This window comes from Rhodnius prolixus, unplaced genomic scaffold, assembly GCF_049639745.1.
Source record: "Rhodnius prolixus isolate KJV_2025 unplaced genomic scaffold, Rpr scaffold_1, whole genome shotgun sequence".
Taxonomy (NCBI): Eukaryota; Metazoa; Arthropoda; class Insecta; order Hemiptera; family Reduviidae; genus Rhodnius; species Rhodnius prolixus.
This window is the reverse complement of record NW_027411581.1, coordinates 6565163-6588196: the sequence shown is the minus strand read 5'-3', so window position 1 is coordinate 6588196 and position 23034 is coordinate 6565163. Positions and strand designations below refer to the sequence as shown.

The 23034-nt window shown below is 32.8% G+C and overlaps 3 protein-coding genes across 6 annotated transcripts; 1 reads left to right on the top strand and 2 right to left on the bottom strand.

Annotated features, from left to right (window-relative positions):
• Window positions 1-2309: 2309 nt before the first annotated feature.
• Window positions 2310-8078, bottom strand: Mcm2 (DNA replication licensing factor Mcm2). Its single transcript, XM_074125879.1, has 13 exons — window positions 7912-8078; window positions 6788-6975; window positions 6525-6688; window positions 6361-6443; window positions 5871-6265; window positions 5603-5795; window positions 5338-5465; window positions 4811-5118; window positions 4486-4736; window positions 3391-3555; window positions 2830-3312; window positions 2584-2739; window positions 2310-2490 (listed from the first exon to the last, which is right to left on the bottom strand). The coding sequence occupies exons 1-13, from the start codon at window positions 7915-7917 to the stop codon at window positions 2359-2361; spliced, it is 2652 nt and encodes an 883-aa protein (XP_073981980.1). The 5' UTR covers window positions 7918-8078; the 3' UTR covers window positions 2310-2358.
• Window positions 8079-8233: 155 nt separating this feature from the next.
• Window positions 8234-15376, top strand: atms (RNA polymerase II-associated factor 1-like protein antimeros). 2 transcript variants are annotated; one of them, XR_012457818.1, is made up of 9 exons: window positions 8234-8465; window positions 9191-9283; window positions 9407-9595; window positions 9690-9825; window positions 10338-10481; window positions 10612-10715; window positions 11480-12327; window positions 13087-13228; window positions 15138-15376. XR_012457818.1 is itself a non-coding variant. In XM_074126040.1 (8 exons), the coding sequence occupies exons 1-8, from the start codon at window positions 8389-8391 to the stop codon at window positions 13167-13169; spliced, it is 1674 nt and encodes a 557-aa protein (XP_073982141.1). In that variant the 5' UTR covers window positions 8234-8388; the 3' UTR covers window positions 13170-13232. The 2 variants fall into 2 exon arrangements, 1 of the variants encoding a protein (XP_073982141.1); XM_074126040.1 differs by lacking the exon at window positions 15138-15376 and having other exon boundaries at window positions 13087-13232.
• On the bottom strand, window positions 10385-21690 carry mus81 (mus81 structure-specific endonuclease subunit). Of its 3 annotated transcripts, XR_012457826.1 has the most exons (13): window positions 20898-21375; window positions 20693-20825; window positions 20047-20120; window positions 19190-19292; window positions 18945-19098; window positions 17887-18073; window positions 17118-17227; window positions 16800-17007; window positions 16417-16533; window positions 16234-16329; window positions 16030-16140; window positions 12511-14316; window positions 10385-11305 (listed from the first exon to the last, which is right to left on the bottom strand). XR_012457826.1 is itself a non-coding variant. In XM_074126053.1 (12 exons), the coding sequence occupies exons 1-12, from the start codon at window positions 21015-21017 to the stop codon at window positions 14071-14073; spliced, it is 1659 nt and encodes a 552-aa protein (XP_073982154.1). In that variant the 5' UTR covers window positions 21018-21375; the 3' UTR covers window positions 12133-14070. The 3 variants fall into 3 exon arrangements, 2 of the variants coding, with proteins under 2 accessions (XP_073982154.1, XP_073982170.1); XM_074126053.1 differs by lacking the exon at window positions 10385-11305 and having other exon boundaries at window positions 12133-14316; XM_074126069.1 differs by lacking the exons at window positions 10385-11305; window positions 12511-14316 and adding an exon at window positions 14689-15463 and having other exon boundaries at window positions 20898-21690.
• Window positions 21691-23034: the final 1344 nt, after the last annotated feature.

Genomic DNA, 23034 nt, shown 5'->3' with positions numbered 1-23034 from the left:
CACATCATAAAAGAAGATAAATATCTATTAATGAAAGGGCTTTAATAAATAAATAAATCACACAGAATTATTGTGATGATCTATGTGTACTTAGCCCGAACGTTCTAATCATCATTTATATCCTTCAATCATTTGGCCAAACAGTTTATTTAATTTACATGGTTGTTTTGTTTAAATACATAAATTATCTGTAAAGAGAATCTGTAAAAAGTTCATATTTTACCGGAAGTTTTTTAGATGCGTCTGTTTAAATTAAGCAACGCCATTAACTATAAATTTGAACAAGTCATTAGTAATATTTAGTTCAATATATTCGAAACTTTTCATGACCGAAAAGACATTGGAATTAAAAATATTAGTTTAGTAATTTTTTAATTCGTACATTAGTACTTTTTTCTTTTTTTTTTTACTATTAATGTCCATACCTTCCATACAAGAATGTTTTAAACTACAAAATTCCTTGATTGCAAAGAGTTTTTATCAATTTTTCAATATTATCTTTTCTCGTAATAGTATATTTTCAAATTATAGAAATCGCAAATATACTTACATGAAATTTACAAAATATTTAATTATGTGCGACATCTAATAACTTTTATTAGATGTAAAGTATATTTTGCTTCTGCTGGGAATATTAAAATAAATAAACTTTTTCTTACAAATTATAAATACTTATTTTTTATTATGTATAAAAGAAAATTATATACACGAACTAACAAAAAAAAATACTGCTATCCTATTCATTAACATTAAAAAACTATAATTCAATTTTTTGTACAGTATATAATTTTCAAATATGGAACGGATTTTATTAAATTTTAACAAAAAAAAGAAATACATGTTAATAACCAAAAAAGCCACAGTGTCTTGGGGATATAATCCTCTCTTTCCTTATAACTACATAAAAGAAAAATTTACAAGTCTATTGCAATAAAATAAAATAAGAAGGTACTGTTTTTTCTTAAATCTTAATTTGTTTTTACTATTTACAAACATTTAATATCTCAATTAAAAATGGAATAATATCGAACCTAATCCAGAAGTTAAAAAGAAAATAAAATATTAGCTTAAAATAAAACTATAATAGTGATAAATAAATCGCAAGGAAGTAACGATTTACGTTACTGATATTCTTTTTACTTCTTAAGATGGAAATGTAGATTCTTTACTAAAGTTCTATCCGGTACATCTAAGTCAGCAATCTGGATTCATTTTTATTTACATTTATATCTTCTTTTCCTTAAAAAAGAAATAATAATAGTAATTTATTGTATATTATTTTCTAAGAAAGCAATTGTAAAATACAATCCGTCAATTCGGCTAAGTACTTGTACATTTCTGGAATCTAATATCTTTTCGCTTCATTTCTGTTTAAAAAAATTCATACTTTCGATCAAATTTTCTAAATGAAATTAATTAAATAAATCTTCGTTTCAATAAGCACAAAACAAATAAAAATCATTGTTTTTAGCTATTCGTTTTAACACGTGCATAACACTGGAACTGGCGTAAAACAACTTTCTGTTAATGCAATTCTCTTATAGCTTAAAGACTATATCTACAAACTTGAAATACTCTTTTAATTTAGACTTTATTTACACTAAGCATTACTCCCTCAAAACAGTCTTCCTGGCTGAAGTTTAAGCTATTCTTTATTAAAGTTCGGATGAGCGGAACTCAATTTCAAAAGGGACTTCTACCGGCTCAGATGGGCAGATTAAACTGAAGGCAGTAAATTTCTTGTATCAAGTCACAATTGGTGCGAGGAATTTTCTTACAGATTGGAGGAAGTACTTTTTTGTAGGATATTCTTGTCCAAGTTTACAAGAAAAAGGGAATTACGGAATAATTATTCTAAAGAGTTCCGAACACGAAGGGAAATCAGCAAGATTGTAGTCTCAACCCTCAAAGCGCCTCACAGGTAATACAATACATAGCAGCCGCTCAATCTGAATCAGAAGTGTCCTGACATTTCAGATGCAGAAAATAATCACACTCATTTCAGCATCCAAACTTTTGTTTTGCAAATTTTTATCATCACATTAAGGAAGAAAAGACGGGCTAAGGGTCAATAAAACTACGAGATATTCGACCTTTACTTTTTAAAAGAAGATAACCGACCAACAAACTGAAAGTTCGTGATGATGTTCAAGGCAATGATTTACTACCATCAAGTAGTTTGTAAAAATATTTACATCATAATAAAATAAACAAAGTTGTAGTGACTTTACGATCCAAAGTGACTGATGACGAAAAGAACCATTTCCATTAACAATTAAATTTATAAATATTGTTTTTCTTATACTTACTTCCACATAATTAATACTACTTGTTCTTAACTAGAACAGCTAATTTGATTTACTCATTAGTAAGCGTCGCTTGTAAAGTTTGCACAATCATCTTTTTCTGAGCATCATATTTAAAGTGATTACTTTCGAAAATTTTACTTTCATAAAATGGTCTTACATCATAGATTTTTATCTGCTTTGCCTGAAAAACAATTTAGTCAACATACAATATGGTGGCAATTAAAAAATTAGATTAATTTATGTTTAAATTTAAATAATAAAAACGTTTGCTTACCTTATCAATAAAATCCTTTTCATGTATTTCTACAGAGCTAACATCTACACCGTGTATTCCACGGATATACGCAAGCTGATCTAAGATCATCTGTTTCAATATATAATATAGTAAATCTGTAGTGTCCTTTTTATACAATAAATATTTTTGGAATGTCTACAATAAGAGAAAAACAAAACAAAAAAGGGATCATTATTGAAAAACTGCTTGAATATAAAAATATTATTGTTTAGTTTTAAAATTTACCTTCCTCATGGTATTCATGACACTGTACTTTTGTGTTTCCACAAAACTTTCCAACATCATTCTCATAGCCATATTAACATCATCTTCTTGTACAAAATCTCGCAGATGCATTCTAGCATTAGCTTCGGCCATTCTGATCATACTTTCAATATGTCTAACAGTTATTGGCAATGATCCAGTAGCCAGAGACTCTTGACGTAAATGTGCATACAATTTGGCAATTTTATCTTGATCAACGCTGTGCAACTTTGGATGTATATTCTGTCTTGCATAGACTATGTATTTCTTTAGCAGATTCTGTGGTATACTATCAACAGAAGTCGGCGTTTCTGTCCACTGGTTATTACTTCCTCCGGCTGGATGGTGTTTAATATGAGAACCAACTACAAATCTGGCTAGTTGTTCATCAACTACTGGGTCGGCTTCATCACGTACCACACACAGGATATCAAATCGCGAAAGGATTGGATCAGACAAGTTAACCTTTATAAAACAAATATTTAATTAAAATGCTAAACAAATGTCTAGGATTTTGATTTTGTGTAAAATTAAAATATTTACATTTTCTGAGAAAGTCATTCCTGAATCGTAGCGGCCGCCTATAGGATTGGCAGCAGCAATCACCGAACATCTTGCTTGAAGTGATGTGACAATTCCAGCTTTAGAAATTGAAATACTTTGTTGTTCCATAGCTTCATGGATTGAAGTTCTATCATGATCGTTCATCTAAAGCAAAAACTCAGAAGTGTACAACAGATCTTTCTTACTGAATATTTCAAGATTCTAAGCAATCAAATTTTCTTCTAAATGAGAAATGTTTACCAAATGTAGTACGCCTAAAATCCAAAGTTTCTACTAAAACTAAAGTTCCTTGAACTCTGATGTAAGTTTGGAATCACAGTGGTAGATGTATACACATCTATATCCAAATTTAAAAAAAAAAGTTTCAACTTTTAAAAATTTTCTTTGAATAGACTTTGTCAAGAAGAATAATTAAATAATTTTTGGCCATCACAGTTTACGCACTTTCTAAATACAAAGAGCTAAAACCATTAGGTACTCAGATCGTAATCCATATGTACATATAATTAGGTGTCAAGATGGGTAATACTATAGATGAAAGGGTTTTTACTTTCACATTCAAGTAATCTATAAACTAATACAACCTTCACTAAAACGTACTTTTATTGTACATACAATTATTTTTATTGTTTGTAATTTATTTTACTTTTTTTGAATGCTGACACAAGGTAATTATGCAGATTTTAGCACGAGTTTGCACCGGGAAAGTATAGCGGCTCTTAAAACCGAAAAAGTGATTTTTAAAAAATTGGTTTGTATGGAGTATGGTCAGGAGATTACCCACACTAGAAATTGTCACAATATTTTTGGCCGTTTGGCCCAATCAAATCCATACCAAATTTTATGCATCTGAAAACCCTAATTAGATTTTTTTTTTAGAGATTGAATACAATGATTTAAGACTTGAAAATGTTCTAAAACCGGAAAATAGTTACTAGGTGTATCGGTAGAGCCCTTGTAGAAGCACCCCACATTCTTAATTTGGTGGTATATCCAAATTGATTACTACTGAAACCTAAAAGATATTGTTTTCCTAAAAGTGAACTCCATTTTATTATCTTAAATATCAATTACCTTGTCGAATTCATCAATTAGGCAAACACCTTGATCAGCAAGCACTAAAGCTCCAGCTTCTAAAGTCCATTCATGAGTCATAGGATTTCGGCGTACGTAGGCAGTCAAACCAACCGCACTAGCACCCTGGCCAGTGGTAAATACAGCTCTGGGTGCCATTTTCTCCACAAACTTAAGAAATTGAGATTTGGCCGTGCCCGGGTCCCCACAAAGTAGAACGTTAATATCGCCACGTATTTTATGTTTCTCTCCTGAAATAATTTTCAAAGATTCAATTAAATCTTAACACTTGAACATTGGATTTGTTTGTTGGATTAGGACTCACCTGGATTTTTTGGCTGCCCACCAAACAATGCTAAAGCTATCCCTCTTTTAATATAATCGTGTCCAAATATGGATGGAGCAACACTGTTCACTATTCTCTCACCTATTCTATGATCTTTGGATAATTTTAAAATGGTAGAAATATCTTCATCGGTTAATGATTGTACTATTTGTTTTGAATCTTTGACAATCAAATGATTAGCAAGAATAACGGTAGCAAATACAGGGAAACCTTGTTCAGTATTTAGAGACCCTTCGTAACTATTTGTATACACTCCGGTTACATCTATCTCGTCTCCTGGCTTACATCTGGAAAAAGCAAAATTCAATCAATAGCCACAAATTCACAAAAAAGAAGTCCATCATATGCGAGTTGTATGAATATTTAACGCAAACGAATATTTTTAATTTGACGAAGAAGTGCTTTATTTAAAAATCCATACATTTTCCTGAAATGTTTAATTTTCAAAATTAACTTTCCATAGTCTTCATTTAAAATATAAGTTCTAATTCTCTGTTCTTACTTACCTGTCACAGAGGTCAGATAACATAATACAGTCTTTGGAGCGAGGTATTCTTCCTGCAGGAATCTTACCAGGAGACTCTTGCAAAGTAATTTTCTGGAAATTTCTGTATACAGTTTGTTCCATATTTATCTATAAAAACATTTACTGTAGATATTTTTTACATTTCTTGAATAAAAATATTAATAACGATAACGAGGCGCTAAATAACGACACTGGTCAATGCGCAAAAAATAAAAAAAATAAATAAAACGAAAATACATGCTCACATTAAATGGGCCGTGACTCTGACATTCAGGACAAGAACCTGGTTTAACTTCATTGTTTTGCGTCTGAGCAAATGGCCCCAAAACATAACCACATTTTGAGCAATCATATTTTATTAATGAAAGCTGAGGAAGTACTCCAGTGGTTGCAGTCACCACACCGCTTGTTCTCACTAACTGGTTCAAATGAATTCTCCTGAATAAAAAAGAATGATTTCGTAAGGAGTTTTAATTATTTTATTGGTGTTGTTTTGTAAATAATATAACCAACCTAAAAGTCCTCAATTCTTCAATTAAGGGTAGTTCTGATATTCTAATGTGTATCTCTGAAGTTACACGTTCATAACTAGGATAAAGTGTAAGTACGAATGCTTTAGCCACTTCATCAAATATTTGTAACATTTCAATTGGAGCTTCCGGTAAAAAAAAGGCTAATACATTCTCTTTGCTGGCTAAAACAGGAAATTCCACCTCAAAACTAGAGAAATTGTTTTCACACATTCGTCGAATTTTATCTTTATAAACAAAAGCTCCTCTGGAATTGACTGTATTTCTTAAGAAACTTCTAAATCTGTTAGCGATTTCTGTTCGCGGTCCAAGCATTGTTACCCATTCTTTGATGCTATGACCCTTAGTATCTTCTAGATTTTCTATAGATTCAATCATCTATAAAATGATAAAAGTTTATAAAAGAATTAACACTCCAAAAATTAGGAGCACATCTAAAACATATTAGACCAAATTCTTAAACAAGTTCATACCTCAGTGTCATCAATTTCACCAGTGGCAGCTTTTTCAGCTCGTTTCCTCTTTCTGCTAGGTGCTTCTTCATCGTCACTAGCATCTGGCGAGTTTAAATAAAATTATTGAGTGAGCTAAAAAAAAAAAAAAAAAAAAATCCAGGAGTAAATATAAAAGTAAGTACCATACAACAGTTCGGCATCGCCACGGCGCCTTCCTTCAGCATGGTCACGTTCATTAAGAAATCTTTCAGCAGCAACTCTATCTCCTTGAGACATATCATCGTAATCTTCTTCATCTAAATCAACATCGTCATATCGATCTAATAATGGATTCGGACGATAATCGCTAGTAAAAGAATACCATTAAACATCATTAAAACTAGAAGTTTTCACGTAATGATTTATCTATTATAAAAATATCGCAAGCAGACCCAAAAAAACTCACGCCTCTAAGTTATCCCCGAATAATTCCTCCCCATCCTCTTCTTCAATGATACTCTCTCTATCCCCATCTCCTCCAATGAGTTCAGCTTCATCTTCAAAAGGTTCATCAAGATCTCTGGGTGGTGATGTCATAGGTCCAGGTTGGCTTCTTCTATCGTCTGTTGAAGCTGACAATGGAGAATCTGGACTCTGATTATAATTGCACAATGACATTAATAACTAAAATACAAGGCTTATTATATAATGGTTTTTGAAAGCAGTGACTAGCTTTCAACTTAATCCAAGGGAAGTGACCTATAACAAGTACATGGTGCAGTATACCACGGATCCATATATAACCGTAATGGAGCCGCCCTGAACGGGTCATTCAGCAAGTTTGTCAAACGCCAAAGAATACGTCTAAAAGTTATATTAAACTATATATATATATATATATATATATGACAACTGAAGAAGAAAGAGAAAATTACAGAATGTTTGCAGGAGATTTACTTATTTTTAAGGTATTTCCAGGTTCAAATACTTGGGATTCATCATGTCTGGTAGAAATGAGGGGAAAAACTATTTCTAGCTCGGGCTTGCTCTGGAAATACACGTTATTCAACTTTTCGGTCGTCTCTTAAGAGTAAAAGCCATCCTGAAAATGCGTAAAATAGTTATACATAGGATTATGGATGGACGTATTTAAGTGTACAATGCCGAAAGTTGCAACCCAAAGGTAGTGGTACTCCGTTATAGTGCTGGTTGGGGTAAAGACTATTTATGAGTGTAACAAAACTGCAAAATTGTGCAGCCTAAGACTGTATCAATTTCTCTTTTGAAGAAGTTCAGATTCCATGGCTGGCAAAGTAAGACCTTCAATATGAAAAGTATTGCAAGGAAAGCCAAAACGGCGATTAGGATATTAAACAAGTCAGACAATATAGAAAAAAGACACCTTACGTCGATTTGTAGTAAACTATAGCTAACAAGACCTACCGCACCATGGAATGAAAGAAAAGGCTTGACAAATCGAGTAATCATAATATGCCAATGAATCAAAATACATATTAAATAAATAACTTCCACCAGAAAATGTGGAATACAAATATATTAAGCACATAGTGAAGATTTTTAAAAACTTACAGGCATTTTGTATGTTTTCTTTCTTAGAGCTTTAAATCCGATTCAGTAACAATAAGAAAAATAAAACTACACCAACAGCACACCAAAATATCACAATGGTCAGTACTCAATACTCGCGCAATCTTTTACGCGGGAATACAACAAGTGTACCACACCACACACTTTATTAGAAATAGTTGCCAGGTTTTAATTCGGAACTTTAGAACTATCAAAGCATTATTATCTATATCAGAATATAAAATTAATTATAACATACTATTCATCTTTAACATTATGTTATCACAATATTGAATGAAACTATCATCAAAATTAGAATTGTATCTTGATGTTTGTCAACTAAAAGAAATCTAACCTATATGAACGTATCCTCCCCAACTTACTAAACACGATGTTGGGTATCTTGTCAATTTTTATTGTAAATATTTCTGTGTAATTAATTGTTAGTAGCTTGATTTTAGTGTCCATTGACTAGTCGGAATGTCACCGACAGTACCAACAAATGTTAATGTTGAAAAAAGGTCCAGTCTACTTAAACCTGGTACCACCGAAAGAAGGTATGTGTTATGAATATTTTATTTATCTTAAAAATGTAAAAGTGCATTTGAATTTTATAAAAGAGCTGAAGGGTAAATAGCTTTTATTAACTCCTACTTATCCTCAAGTTTTTTTTTATATCTAATCATCTTTTGACTGTACTTTAGCTAAAAAGATAAACTACTTAAAAAATATATATATATTGTACCACTCAGAAAAAGTAAAGTTACGGAAATGAAACGTTCTCAGTTAATTTCAATGTGAAAAATGACCAGCAATTAAAGAAATGCAAAGATCTTAACGGTAAACTAACAAATAGGTTTTTGTGAAGGTTTTATTCAGTAAAATACTCTATCTGCTTAGAATTTTAATTGAAAGTAGAGCAATGAACTTCCGCTCAAGCAGGAATTGCCATCAGTCTGCTTTACGAGGTTGCTGAGCTTGAAAGGGGAAGTATGTGGTTTACTTGAAACAAGATTCTCCTTCAGAGAAATCGCGTCGTTTAGAGCAAAACCATCTGTGCTTCGGGTGGGAGCTCGTGATCTGAAGAAGGCATTCAACACCGTCCTTTTGAAAGTGGATATCTTAGGAAAGTAATCAATTTGAAGATCATTTTCTTCAAAAGTGAGATTATCATTGAGAATAGGTTATTGATTAATGTTAGTGAACTGTGAATGTTTCAAGCCTTCAGGGAGGCGCATTTATCAGATCCTTCTATATAATCCAATAATTATCAATTTTACAGATCTGAACTAGTATGTAGAGTAAAATATTGCAACACATTACCAGACATTCCATTCGATCCGAAGTTTATCACTTATCCCTTCGAGTCTACCAGGTAATAGCCAAGTTTAAAGTAAGATGTACTTTCTTTTTTTCATACCAAAATATGTTGGTATTTTTGTTTTTCTTTTGATTGCTTTTATGTTTTCTAGATTATTTCAGCCAGTTTTTCTTTTAGATTTATAGAGTACAAACCAACATCTTTAGAAAGACATTATAAGTATGAAGTACTTACAGAGCATGATCTTGGTGTCACCATTGACCTTATTAATAAGGATATGTACGCAGCCGATCCACATGCTCAATTGGATCCTGCAGATGAAAAACTTCTTGAGGAGGATATCCTAACACCTCATGACTCGAAAAGGTACTTTTCTTGTTACCATTTTCTTTGTACAAACTATTTCAGTTTAAGAATCGCCCAATAATTACCCACCATTTGTTTTTCTTCTTTACTTTAGGTCGAGACATCATTCGAGAAGTGTATCTTGGTTGAGAAGAACTGAATACATTTCAACAGAACAAACCAGATTTCAGCCTCAGACTATGGACAAAGTAGAGGCCAAAGTTGGATACAGTATCAAAAAAAGTCTTAAGGTAATGACTGCTAAGTGGGAAAAGCATTATTTTAGTTACTAATTAATCTAATATTCTGAGAATTAATCCGTTCTATACTCTACATCCGTGAACGTACATACATCGACAAATATAAGCGTATTGCATTTTACTGAGAAATCCTATTGGTGGATTTTGCTTCCAGGAGGCGAAGCCTCCGTCTATTTTTAAAATTATGGTTTTCATTCTTGAACGTGAGTATCGTACGGTGTAGCTCCAGTTATCATATTTAATTAATTTTTTGTTTATGCATATTTCAAACTCCTTGAAGGGACCGCGAGCGATTTCTATTAAGATGGGTAATTATTTCAATTTCATCTACATATTCGGTTTCATTAGTAGAATGTGACCGATTGCTTGTATTTTGGATAGCCTACTTCCTTTTCTAGAGCACTGTTCTACAGAAGGCAAGCAAGGCTATTTCCTTACCTTAATCTAGGCATATAGTTTCCGATTTTTCTGTAACCACTAACAGGATACCTATCACATTACAGGAAGAAACTCTCTATTTGGACAGGGAGAATCAAATTAAAGCTATTGAAAAGACTTTCGAAGACGCTAAAAAGCCTATAGAAAAACATTACAGCAAACCAAATGTAGTGCCTGTAGAAATACTGCCAATATTTCCTGATTTTAAGGTTTGTAGTATTAAAATAATTTCACAAGTGGTTTATAATAATAAATTCTCCTCAGAAATTAGTGTACTAAAATAAGTTAACTTTACAGAAAACTACTTTTTAAATTAAACCTGTTTGAATGATTTTTCAGTTATGGAAATATCCTTGTGCTCAAGTTATGTTTGATTCTGATCCTGCACCAGTGGGAAGACCTGTTCCGGCTCAGTTGGAGGAAATGTCACAAGCAATGATAAGGTTATTATTTCATGTTTTGTATAGTTTTTTTTTAAAAAAAACATTACTTCGATCCTTTTCTTTTGTCACTAATTACGATTCCTCTTGATCTTCGGTTGTGCATCTCAAGATTGATCATTAGGGCTTGTCTTACCTCCACTTGGGTCTCGTCCGGCCTCGCATCCTTCTCTCCAGCAATCTCCATACCATCAGGCCCATTAGTTATCTCGCCTTACCATTCAAAATTTTCTAGGAATTTTAATTCTTATCAGTTAATTCCCCACTTTCTCAATTCTCTTTTTTTTTCTTCTTCTTCTTTGCGATATCTCTGCAGTACAGGCATCCTAGCTGCCTTTTTGGTTTTCTGCTTTATGTTGTTTATTTTTATTCTTGAGGCAGGTCTCTCTCCCTCATCCTTAAGAAACAAGTTAACGTTTTGATAGTCTCTCTGGCTTGTTTAATTCTGTTATTTACATAATTTTTGTTACTCCACCATTCATTGAAAAAAGTGCCCTATTGCTTAAACTAATCGTTTATAAGGTGAACTAGAGCAGAATCATATTCCATCTATCTTCTGCCACGATAAAATATTTACTTTTTCGATGTTCTTCCTGTAAAAGGGATGGATAATATCAGAAAATTAATAGAATTTTTTTTGCCTTGTGACTTGTCTCACCGATCTGTTTTTTGGTGGGCGTTTGTTTTTTGTTCTCTGTTAGGAGGTTCCTTTCGCTTTCCTGACTGTTCTTTTTATGCTGTTCTTTATAGAATCTGTTTTGTTTCAGAGGTGTGATGGACGAAAGTGGTGAACAGTTTGTAGCCTACTTTCTACCAACAGAGAGTACTTTGGAAAAGAGACGGCGAGACTTTACCAATGGAGTCGATTATGAAGACGAAGAAGAATATGAGTACAAAATAGCTAGAGAATACAATTGGAATGTAAAAACAAAAGCTTCCAAAGGATATGAAGAGAATTATTTCCTTGTTGTTAGAACGGATGGAGTTTATTTTAATGAATTAGAAACTCGGGTACGTTTGAGTAAGAGACGTCAGAGAGCTGGTCAGGCTCCGAATAATACACGTCTTGTGGTAAGACATCGTCCAATGGATGCCAATGAATTCAATATACATAGACAGAGAGAAAAACAATTAGAACCTCATATAGAAGAAGAAGAGGAGGAAGAGGATGATGAAGAAGAGGAAGAACAAAAAGAAAAGAAAGCTGAAGAAAATGAGGAAACACAAGCGAAGAGTAGCGCAAGTAGTGATAACGAAAGCGAAGGTGAGAAAGCGGATGCAGAAAGTGATTCGGAAAAGGAGCACAGTGATAAAGAAGGTAGCGATAAAGAGGGAAGTGACAAAGAAGGCAGCGGAAAAGACGATAGTGACAAGGAAGGTAGTGACAAAGATGGAAGTGACAAGGAAGGTAGCGAGAAGGAGGAAAGTAACAAAGAAGGCAGTGACAAAGAGGAAAGTGACAAAGGGAAGAGTAGCGACAGAGAAGGCAGTGATCAAGACAGGAGTGAAGGAAGCGGAGGTGGCGCTGACAGTGGAGGAGAAGAGAGTGATAAAGGCAGCGGCGCAGCCAACACCAATAAAAGTTCCGAAGATGAAGGAAGTGACAGTGATAGAGGTTTTATTTCTTTATTTTATATATTTACGTATAATAATTTGGAATTATTTCATGGTTTAAATGTTCTCAGAGAATTAGGAGTATTAAGTGAAATCAAAGGTTTAGTAAAGACAAGTTTGTTAATCAATTCAAGTTGGTACTTAAATTGAAAGAGAATAGGTAAATATTGAAGTTTTCAATTACTTTTCTGTTGTGTTTTGTTCGTATACGAATATAATTTCTTTCGTACTCATCGGAATCTCATAATATAAACCTTTCGAGGTATGCTCGTCGGCCACTAAGTTTTCTTTTTGAGTTATCAGTTTCGACTTTCGGTGGAACTAAAGCTTCAATTTGAATTTCCATATTTGGTTTTTTATTTTTAAATCGAACATAGGGAGTACTGTTATATTTACGCTTGCACTTTGTTCTTCCGAAACACTGTAAGTTTCTTCATCTGTGAATTCTGTATCTCGGCTTCTAATTTGTAATTTGAATCTTTGCTTGACTAAGTAAAAAAGTTTTCTGAAGTTTATCAAAATTAAAAACGTTTGAGCTAAATGTACTAAAATAAAGTGCCGAAGATTTCTTTCGTCGCCAAATTAAATGTGCGATTTTCCTATTTAATGACTTAGTCTATCGACTATTGGGCAACCCAGGTATAAAAGTTAAAGAGTAATAAAGTTCTGATGAACCATTTATTATTTCTTATTAGTCTTGCTTTTATTTTTAATAATTTTTTTCTGTTTTGCATAAATGTCTTACAAAATATCTGTTCAGGTGGCGGTGGTGGTAGCGGAAGTGGCTCACAAAGTTCATCTAAATCTAGTCAATCAGGCAGTGATGACGATGACGAGGAATAAGTTTATCTTGAGCTTCCATCCATGTACATATCACACTAATTTGTTATCATTTGGAAGTTGTAAGTGATCATTATTATTATTATTATTTGTCATTAAAAAAAAGCACGACTTTCTTACGCAATATTCCCAAATTAATGAATTACAAATTGTCTTTGAATTCATTTAGCAATGCAGTAATTTTAGAATTTGTGCATTATATTTCATTCAGAGTAACATTATGTTGAGTGAAACACCGTGCAATACATAGAATCGGCAATTTAAAGGGAAGTCGAAAGACTCCTGATTTCCATTTTTATGTAAAAAAAGTTCCAAGAAAAATTTATAGGTGCATACGAGAGAGAGAGGGAGGGATGTAAGTACATCAAGTTTCAGAGTTCATCAAGTTTTTCTAAATAATAAGGAAAAAAGTAGCAAATTCAAACATAGTATTTTAAAACAATCGATTTTTAATTTAATTTATTACAAAAAAAAACCAAAAAAACATTAAGATTTATGTATGTACAAATTAACAGCTGTTTTACACCTGACCTGTTATTATTTTAAACTTATTTCACTGAGCTAATCCCTGCTGTTCGGCCTATTATTTACCTATAATATTGACATGGATTATCATCATTGCTAATTTCTATTTTAAATTTAACTTTGTGTAGAATAAAGGCAATTGTACAAAATTAACTGGTCAAATTCTACTATTAGTACTCAATATTGAATATTGGACAATAATTCACAAGGCGAAGATTTAACTACTGGTTAAATGCTATCAAAGTTTAAATTTAATTTACAATGATATAATTTTCTACTAAATAAAAACATGATTTAAAATTTTCCATGTACGAATTAATAACAACAAACTATTTTGACATAGACTAACATCTATGTGATAGAACATCACTGCCAATTTCTATTTCAAATTTAACTGTGTGTAAAATTGATACAATTGTGCACTAATAACTGGTCCAACTCTTCTATTTAGTATTCCATATTGAACATTTGATAATAACTCACAAGGAGACGATGAACTACTTTTAAAAGCTGCAATTAAAGCCGCCGGCGTTGGATAAAGACTAGCTATAGCCCAAGCTTTGTCGGCTGATAGGCCGTGTAGTTGTACCAGTTGTTTTACGAACATCTCTTTTGTTTTGAAATTCTAAAAGTCGAGAAACAAATCATTATAGTTATTTTTTATTTAATTAGCTATCCTATATTGCCAAAGAATTGAAAAGGATTTAATATTTTTCTCTCCAGTGCTTAAATATCAACCCTCAACCTTGGAAGTCCTTGGTTTGTAATCGAGAAACCTCCAGTAGTTAGGCTGACTTCCTTTCGACTAAGAGTTCTATCTTCCCAGCAGAAAAGGGGAAACTCTGGAGACCGAGAAAGAAGTGTTTGGAACACGTGGAAGAAGGAAAGAAGAGAAAAGCTCTGCGAGATTTGAATTTACATGGGCAGAGCAGAATGGAAGCAAAGGGTTATATATAAATATGGCATTGATGCCGTCGAATAAAAAAAAAGAAAAAACGTTACACAGGTTCTATAGATAAGGAAATAAAGCTGGCCTGATCACAAAGCACAATAGAGACTTAAACTGCCGAACTCTTGAAGTTCTAATAGAAGAAACTTCTCATTTTTACGTTTTTCCCGTCGAACGTTTTTTTGCGTACTATAGCCTCTGGGTTTAGAGACGCAGCGGAGAATTCGGTCATCTCTCTAGAAACTGTGCTAAAATGAATTTTCTCAGTTAAATGTTGTAATAAAAGTGATAATTCGAAATATAACATATGTATTTAAAAAGAGAAAAAAAGAAGGATAATTTTCAAACGTTTGAGCCTAGAAAATGTTTAATTAACACTTATATGCACTGTAGAGACCTCCTCATTATTGTTGTTTTACTGTTAATACAAAAGTAAAAAAAGAAATAAAGCAAGTTCTTTAGTTGTTTCTAATATCTATTTATTATAAATTTCACAGGTAACCTCGAAAGGGAGAAGACATCAATTTAATGCCGGAAAACATTGCGCTGTTTGTGCAAACTTGAGGCCAGAAGAGACGGAAGAACTAGTTGCTCTTTGATAACTCTTAGTTTGTGATTCACTGACGAGACAACATTGGCGATAAAAAAAAAAAAAAATACAAAAGCGAAAAACCATAAATTTGTACAATAAATATAGAAAATAAAATATTTCGCAGATGTAAGATATTTATACAAATGTTTTTTTTTTTTTTTATTTCATTATTTCAGAGTTTGCCTCAGATCTTCATGAAAGTTAGCTGTGTGGAGCAAAATCCACAGGGACCTTAAAACAGAAAAATACTCTTCTAGATATCAAGTTTTTATAAGGAATTTAGAACCAAACTATAGAGGCAATCACTGTTAATCTAAAGGTGTAATGCAAATATGACGAAAGATTTTAGAAAGAGAAATCTTTAGCTTATCTTTGACTAGTTAACAAACTACCTCCACAGACTTGGTAACTTGCGAAGAAAACTGATTCATAACCCTTGATATGCTGAATGAAGGATCCGAACCCTAAACAAGGTAAACATTTTTTTTTTAGCATTAGGGTCAATCACATTCTCTTTGCCCGCTCAACTTGAGTTTGAGCTTATTGAAGCTGCCTACTTAAGTAAGAGATAGGATGCTTCTTGTGACAACATAAAATTGATTTCAAACGCTCCAATAGGTCTTAATTGACAAATAACTCTTGTCAGGGAGATTCTATTTTAAACATTGCAACGTTTACGTTACAACCGCTCTTAGAGCTGCAGAATCGGTTAGTCAACTAATCTCTTTGGGAAGAAGTCTTTCAAAAATTAGGATGTAATAAATTTCTTAATTAATTTTAACTGTTAGCCTGCTTACCCTAGATTTTCCCATTCCGGAAATAAAAGTTGTAAAGGTAAGAAGGAACACTGTATCGTCCATAATATCGAGACTCCATTCACTCTTCCTGCAGGAAAACAATACTTTGTTCTGAAAATCAAAAATATTTATATTAAAGCTCTACAAGACACAAAGGATCGCTACAATTCAATCTAAAAATGAATGATACAAATACAAACTTACACGAAACATGTTAGTTAACATTGTAGTGATTGTAGCCAAGTAATTCATTGACTCTTGGTGATTGGAAGTAATTTTTACAGTAAATTCATCTGTTACCTAAAAAGAAAAAAATAAGTAAGTAAAGATCTTCTTCCAGTGTGTTCCATAACTATAGCATTAAAAAACATTAAAGTGATAACAGACCATTGAATTTACGATAGCTTGGTGAAGTGAAGAAATAGGCACTCCGAATCTCTTCTGGCCCCCATTATCTTCAATGAGATAGATAACATTATAAACTCCACATTTCTTCAACCTGAACTAAACAAACCTTAAGTATGTATGTGCATACATTAAAGTTCTCTCAGATGGCTCTTTCCAAATCAATTTTATTGGGAAAGTGTTTCAAATAAAAGTGATAGGCGTTGAGGAGAGTGAATTGTTACAGGAAATTAAGTCATTCTCTAAAAAACAAATCGCTCAACTAAAGGAAAACTAAACTACTTTGGTTGACGGATTTTAGAGATAACTTTCATATTTCGTAATCAGCTATCCCAAAAACAAAGATTAAGAGAAATTATAAATACCTTTTGTTCATGAAAACGTCCATCCATGATACTTTTAGATAAATCATCCAATCTTTTTCTTTCGACAATAAAAGGAAGTACAAGTTCTATAGGAGAAGTGCGGCTTCTACATATCCATAAGAAATCTCCAACTTTTAGATGACGAACTTCAAACAATATTCCAGTTGCAGTTAGTTCTGAAATCGTTTCGTCATCTGGACTTCCAGCACTGTAAACATTTTTTTTTTTTAAATTAATAAATTGTCAAAATTATTAATTTCTTCTTTTTTTTGTGTAAATTTTTGAAAATATAAATCAGAAATCTAATAATTAACAGACCCAGAAGTCTCAGCAGTATCAACAAGTAAAATTGTATCAAATGTACCAGGAGAAAGTACAGCGTCTTCTTCCTCTTCTTCTACTGGCTGACTGTCTTCAGTTTCTTCTTCCTAAATCAAACCACAATGGAAATGAATGGTCTGGTGAACCGGTTTAAGATGAAGAAGCAACTTTTACTAAAATTATTATATTTGATTTATATAAGTATATGTACGTGTGTGTGTTTTATGAAAATAGCTGGAGCCGTTTTCGAGGTAATCTCAAATAAGGAGTACACCACAATTCTTTAAAGTGATAATTTTGGTAGTAGAGGATATTCTTCACTAAGTAACTGAAGGTTACTCTTAGGGGGAAGTGGACTAGCCACTTCTTCAGGGATCTTGGCGTCCCTGCGGGTTCCCAGCCTAACGACACGAACAATAATAAAACTGAATCCTAAACACTCATATAACACATAGAACCTGCACAGAAAGTTGATGTGTGCCATTATTTAGGTTTTAGAAACTCAGAAGCAAACTCTAGAACATGCTAACATTTTCAACAATTTACACGCGAAAAGTTATCGTTCAAGAACCACAATAGATAATTATGTTGCAGTTATTGGCTTGTAATCACTATTTTTAGAATCATCTAAAATCTACCTTCAGGTTTTTGAGCTAGCGTTCATGTATACAGAGCAATTCCGAAAAACCTTTTTATGGTGGAGGGGGAGCCAAGGAAATGTACTTCCCAATATTTGTATATAAGCAACTGAGTAAAGTAATATTACCATTGGCACAGTAGGAGCTTCTTTCTTTGAACGCAGACTGACAGGCGCCATTATATCTGTTAATTCTGGAATGTTGAACGTAGAAAATTGATTAGCTGTATTCGCTTGACATTCAGATTCATGAGAAGTAGGTTCAATTTCCGCCAGACGTGAAGCGACGTCCCTACCTTCTTTCGTGAGGCTAAATCTATAAAAAAAATTAAATATAATATCATAAGGTTAATTTGTAAAGTAGATAATTTAAGTTATGTTCATTTGTAAAAACTGAACGACCGCATGTAAAATAAACCATGCGTAGCACAGACACCTAACCTGAAGGGCAGAAGTTAACTAAGAGATAACTGCGTGGCACAGTTTTTACAATATTCAACCTCATACAATGATTTCAGTGTTAGTTGGTTTCATTATTTTAGGTAACCGCGAGAAGTACACAGCTTTGTACCAGTTTTTAGAGACATGCACCCTTGTTCTTAGACAAAGCATCTAATCTATGTGCATCCAAGAATCTAACCATTTATCGCAGATCCATGCAAGTGAGGCAACAAAGACAGTTTAGAACTCTGTTTCTATTCTCTGAACTATATAGTTCTCCCAAAAATCTGCGAGCGAATTACAAACATTCGTAAAAAAGTTCATAACAGCCACGCCATTTTGAAAGGTATGAGAAGGTTTTAGAATTACCGCTGGATTTCACAGATGAGAGAGTACAATTAGTCGAAGGAAACCACCTCTGCGGCATTTCTGAAATTAATCTGCCCCATGTGCTCTCTTGTACCGCAACTAATGTGTATAATAATTGAATGACGAGACGAGAAATTCAATCTGAAAGTCTGAAGAACTGTAGAGATAAATGATAATGCTAGTAATAGAACCAGCATCAACGCTGAAGCTTCTTTAAAGGAGGCCAGTTTTATTGGATGTTCAGCAGCTTGACGGATTTGGTTTTATATCCATCCCCTTATATCGGCCTTGTCCATTTCAAATATACACTTAACTAATGCGAGGGCAAAATAGTTTTCCTCTTATATAATATCTATCACGTTAAACTTTTACTACACCTAGCTGGATTACTGGTTTTAATTACTAAGCCTTTGGCTATTAGCTGAGACATAGATGTCCATCCAGTGTAAAATGAACCTGCCTGCGCTTTCTTCAAAGAAGCATCGCTTAAAGGTTGCGCTTCTTTCTGCAATTCAATTTTCGTCATGTAACCTGGAAAAAAAATTTGAAAGTATCGTTATTTTCATTCAATTAGAAAGATTTCAAATAATACTATATTGACTTCTAATTACTTTTATCTGACCTTTATAATCGGTGGATCGTTCATTTTTGTACAGGGTCAAAAGCAAAGCGTAGGCAGATGATCTATATGTGGGTAGATATCCCTTAATTTTGGTTTTCTTTTTCTGCAAATTAGAATTTTGTACAATGATTTACTCCTTTATGTAAGTTATATACAATTTTCTTTCTAACTTTTATAAGATTTCTTGTGGAGTGTCTAAGAGGCGAGGAATCTCCATGAAGCAAAGCAAGAGCCTGACTTTTCCCCTCAAAATTTCAAGAGTAATTTTTCTTTTAAGTATAATTCTTTAACTTATATTTTTCATACGATTCCGCGACTTAAATTTAGTTTAGTCAGCTTATTCTGGACAGCATATCTTCCAGCTAAGAGTTATTAAGACACTTCTATAACTTCTCGAGGTTTACCATTCATAAGTAACTTTTATTAGCTATTATTAAAATTGCAAAACTCAAAATAGATGATAAACATCTTAAGAGAAACCACTTAAATTAAGAGTTTGATTAACTTTTTCCATTTTGGTTGTTTTCCTTTGAGAGCAAAGGACAGGATCCCCTGATGAGGAAGAATTCCCCTGCAATATTATGCAGTAAATAGTTAACAATAATTCTTATTGATTTTTTTCATCTTGCCGCTTTAAAAATATTAAATTTTAAAAAAAAACGCAATTTACAATAAAAAGAATGTCAATTCCTCGAATCCTTTTGAAAAAGAGGTTAAAATGCTAGAACTTTTTGGGTGTTCCAAATTGCTTTGCGCGACCGGTGGCTTTGAGCTTTGAGTCCAGGTTTAATGCATTCCAAGTCTTAGTATGTTCAAATTCTATTGTAAAAAAAGAAATAATAAACTGTTATACTCACATGTTCCTTTGCTTCTGACTCTTTCGGCTTTTCAGACGCATCTTCTTTAGCACAAGCTATTCCAGTAGGTTCTTCTAAATCGGAAAACATAAAGTATATTAATGAAAACAAAAATCCTTAAAAACGATTTAAACTTCTTATTGATTGTAAAGATAGGAAGGTGGCGTCGTGATTAGGGAATTTGGATGCCCCTGTTTTCTTTTAGGAAGTGCATTTACTATTTGCCCCACAATTGTGCTTATTGGTTCATTCGTTCAATTTGTTAGTATAGTTTATAGTGAATTTGTTGTAAAAATGTCTTGGTAGATTTAGGTCAAAGGAGCAAAAGGAATTAACACTACAGCTCGTCTCGGCAAATTCATCAGTCTCTCATACTCTTCTCTCATAATGGGAAATGAATAGCCTAACTGTGCAAAAATACTACGAGTGGATCTCCCAACCTGAACACTATATCAATCAATCTTTCACTGATTTGCTCAATTAGTAATGATAATTATATTAACTCTAACAACTGCGCAATCTCTTCCTTGAAAAGTGAAACTGTTAATGCTTTCTTCTAGCTGAAGAAATATCAAGTCAATAAAATTAGAATATAAAACGTTTAAACAAAGTACTGGAGCCATCAATGTAATCTAAATAGCAATACCTGAAGAATTCTTTCTATGATCAACTAATTTCCTGTCCAGTTGAACACACAAATTGGTGTCAAAGTGCTCCAAGATCATGCATTCCTTACCGGTCTTCAATACAAGTGGAAATTTTTTTAAAGATTCTAAAGCCTAAAAAATATTATGATGTAGCTATTTGCTATTTTGAAAACAATGCTTAGAAAAAAAAATCCAATTACTTACATTTGTTAGTATGTTCGATTTAGCTATGTTTCCTGAATTTATCGTTTCTTCTATCCATTCTGTTATCCATTTTTCAAAAAGAGGATTAGGTGTTTTAAGTTTGATTGTAGCTCTTTTCATAATTAAGGATCTTTTTGTTTTCGGATATAAATGACTTCATTAACTTGATTAAATTTTTCTTTTAGGATTCTGATCATTATTTTAAAAAGCACTGTTATCTTACACATTCATTTTTAAACTATGGCACTGGCACTAACAAAGTGTAACCTTCCAAGATATTCTTCCAATTCTTGTTTCCATTAATTCAATGTTGATATGCTAATCTGTTTTTAACCAGAACTCTTAATACTTTCTTCTTTGAGATTTTCGCGAAAAATAAAAAGAATTTAAGGGATTTGAAAGGGGATGATATAAAGATGATAATAAAGGGATTCTGTTGTTTTCTAGACACCTTGTTTTGGTGAAATATCGATTAAAATCGAAATATCAATATGATGTAATTTATCATAAACAAATATCCCGCCTTCATGTTCGTATCGCATTATACGTACATTATTGTACTTATTACCTAATCAATCAATCAAATTACAGGTCTATACTAGTTAGTTACAGAAATAACTTTTAATTGGATGTGTGGCCTGCCAGTGTAGAATCAATTTGCAGCCTAAACAATTGTTTGTTAAAAAACCACGATGTCTTTATTTATTATGGATTTCAGATCTTTGTATTGTTTGGATCAGAAAGGTATTGCTGACTATGCTAGAAACTACAGACTTCCTCTACCCATCCAGGTTCTCGAGTTTTCTTTCTGTACGTTAGATGTATGAAACAAGTATAAAAATAGATCTATCACTTGTATTTGATAACATTTGTTTTCGAGAAAATCCATTTTTCCTGGGATAGCATTAGGCTCACTGAACTTCAAACTTCTGAAATGAAGTTCATTTTAATTCTTACTCGTAAAGTTTCTCTTTAATGAGAATAACTAGAAACTAATATAAAGTAAAGTAATCGCTTATTTTTTTTACAGACGGGGCTAGTGGGGTGGGAGCATTTACTTTACTATTAACATTTTTAATAACTAAACAAATTCTTCTTTTATGAAAAACTATTAGGTGAGTGCTCAGTTTATTTTGCTTCCATTACCTTGCAATTGGTTACACACCTATCTTAAATACAACTCACGAAACCCCTGGCATCACGTACTTTATATTTCACTATATTTTTAATGTCACATTCGGTCATTTCTCCAAGATGGCGGTGTTCGTCTTCTTTTTTCACCCTAGCTTACTTCTCCTGCTGTGGCGGAGGATCGATTTCACGATCTTTTGCAGATAGCTTTTTATTTGATACTATTTACCAACACCAAATACATCTGCAATCTAGCGGCATTGTTTATAACTATGTGTATGTAACGTTTTAAGGAAGTGCTGTCCTCAGGTGGCTAATCTCAAACTATACAATATGAAAGTATGATTTATTCTCAATTTAAAACAGTCATCTCCTTAACAAAAACTTACAGTTCTAAAAGTAAAGTATCAGAGTATATTCAACGATACACAACTCAACAAGATACACAACTCACCAAGTACCCAAGTTCCATTCATACTCTTTTTGGGCTCTTGTATTCTGCTCTAACACGATTTAAGACCAAATTTCGTTTTAACTCCGATTCAAATTACAAAACTCAATTATTCACAATCAAGAGCGTAATTATGAAGAATAAATTGTAATAGAATAAAGTGCCTGCTTATACTCTTTATGAAGGCGTTTTTTTTTCTCCAGACGCATCGACTGCTGCGGTTACTAGCGCCCCCAATCATTTTCTCTTATCTCTTTTCCGTCGAGCTGAGACGTAACATGCAACGTTCTGATGTCCCAATAACATCTTGCCTTGCAAGATAGAGTGAAGCCTTCTGGAAAGCTTGCAAGGTTTACTCACACGTCCCTTCTTATCTCATCAATCTAGCTGACGAGAGGAAGTGCTGAATAATTTTTGTGACTTACCTTAAATAATCTAAACTGTTTTTTTTAGTAAGAGACAAGTCCTGATATAGTATTTGTGCTTTTAAAATAATTCTGAATGCAACAATCGTTGGCTGAAACGGAGGCTATTCACAACTTGAAAGACTAGGGT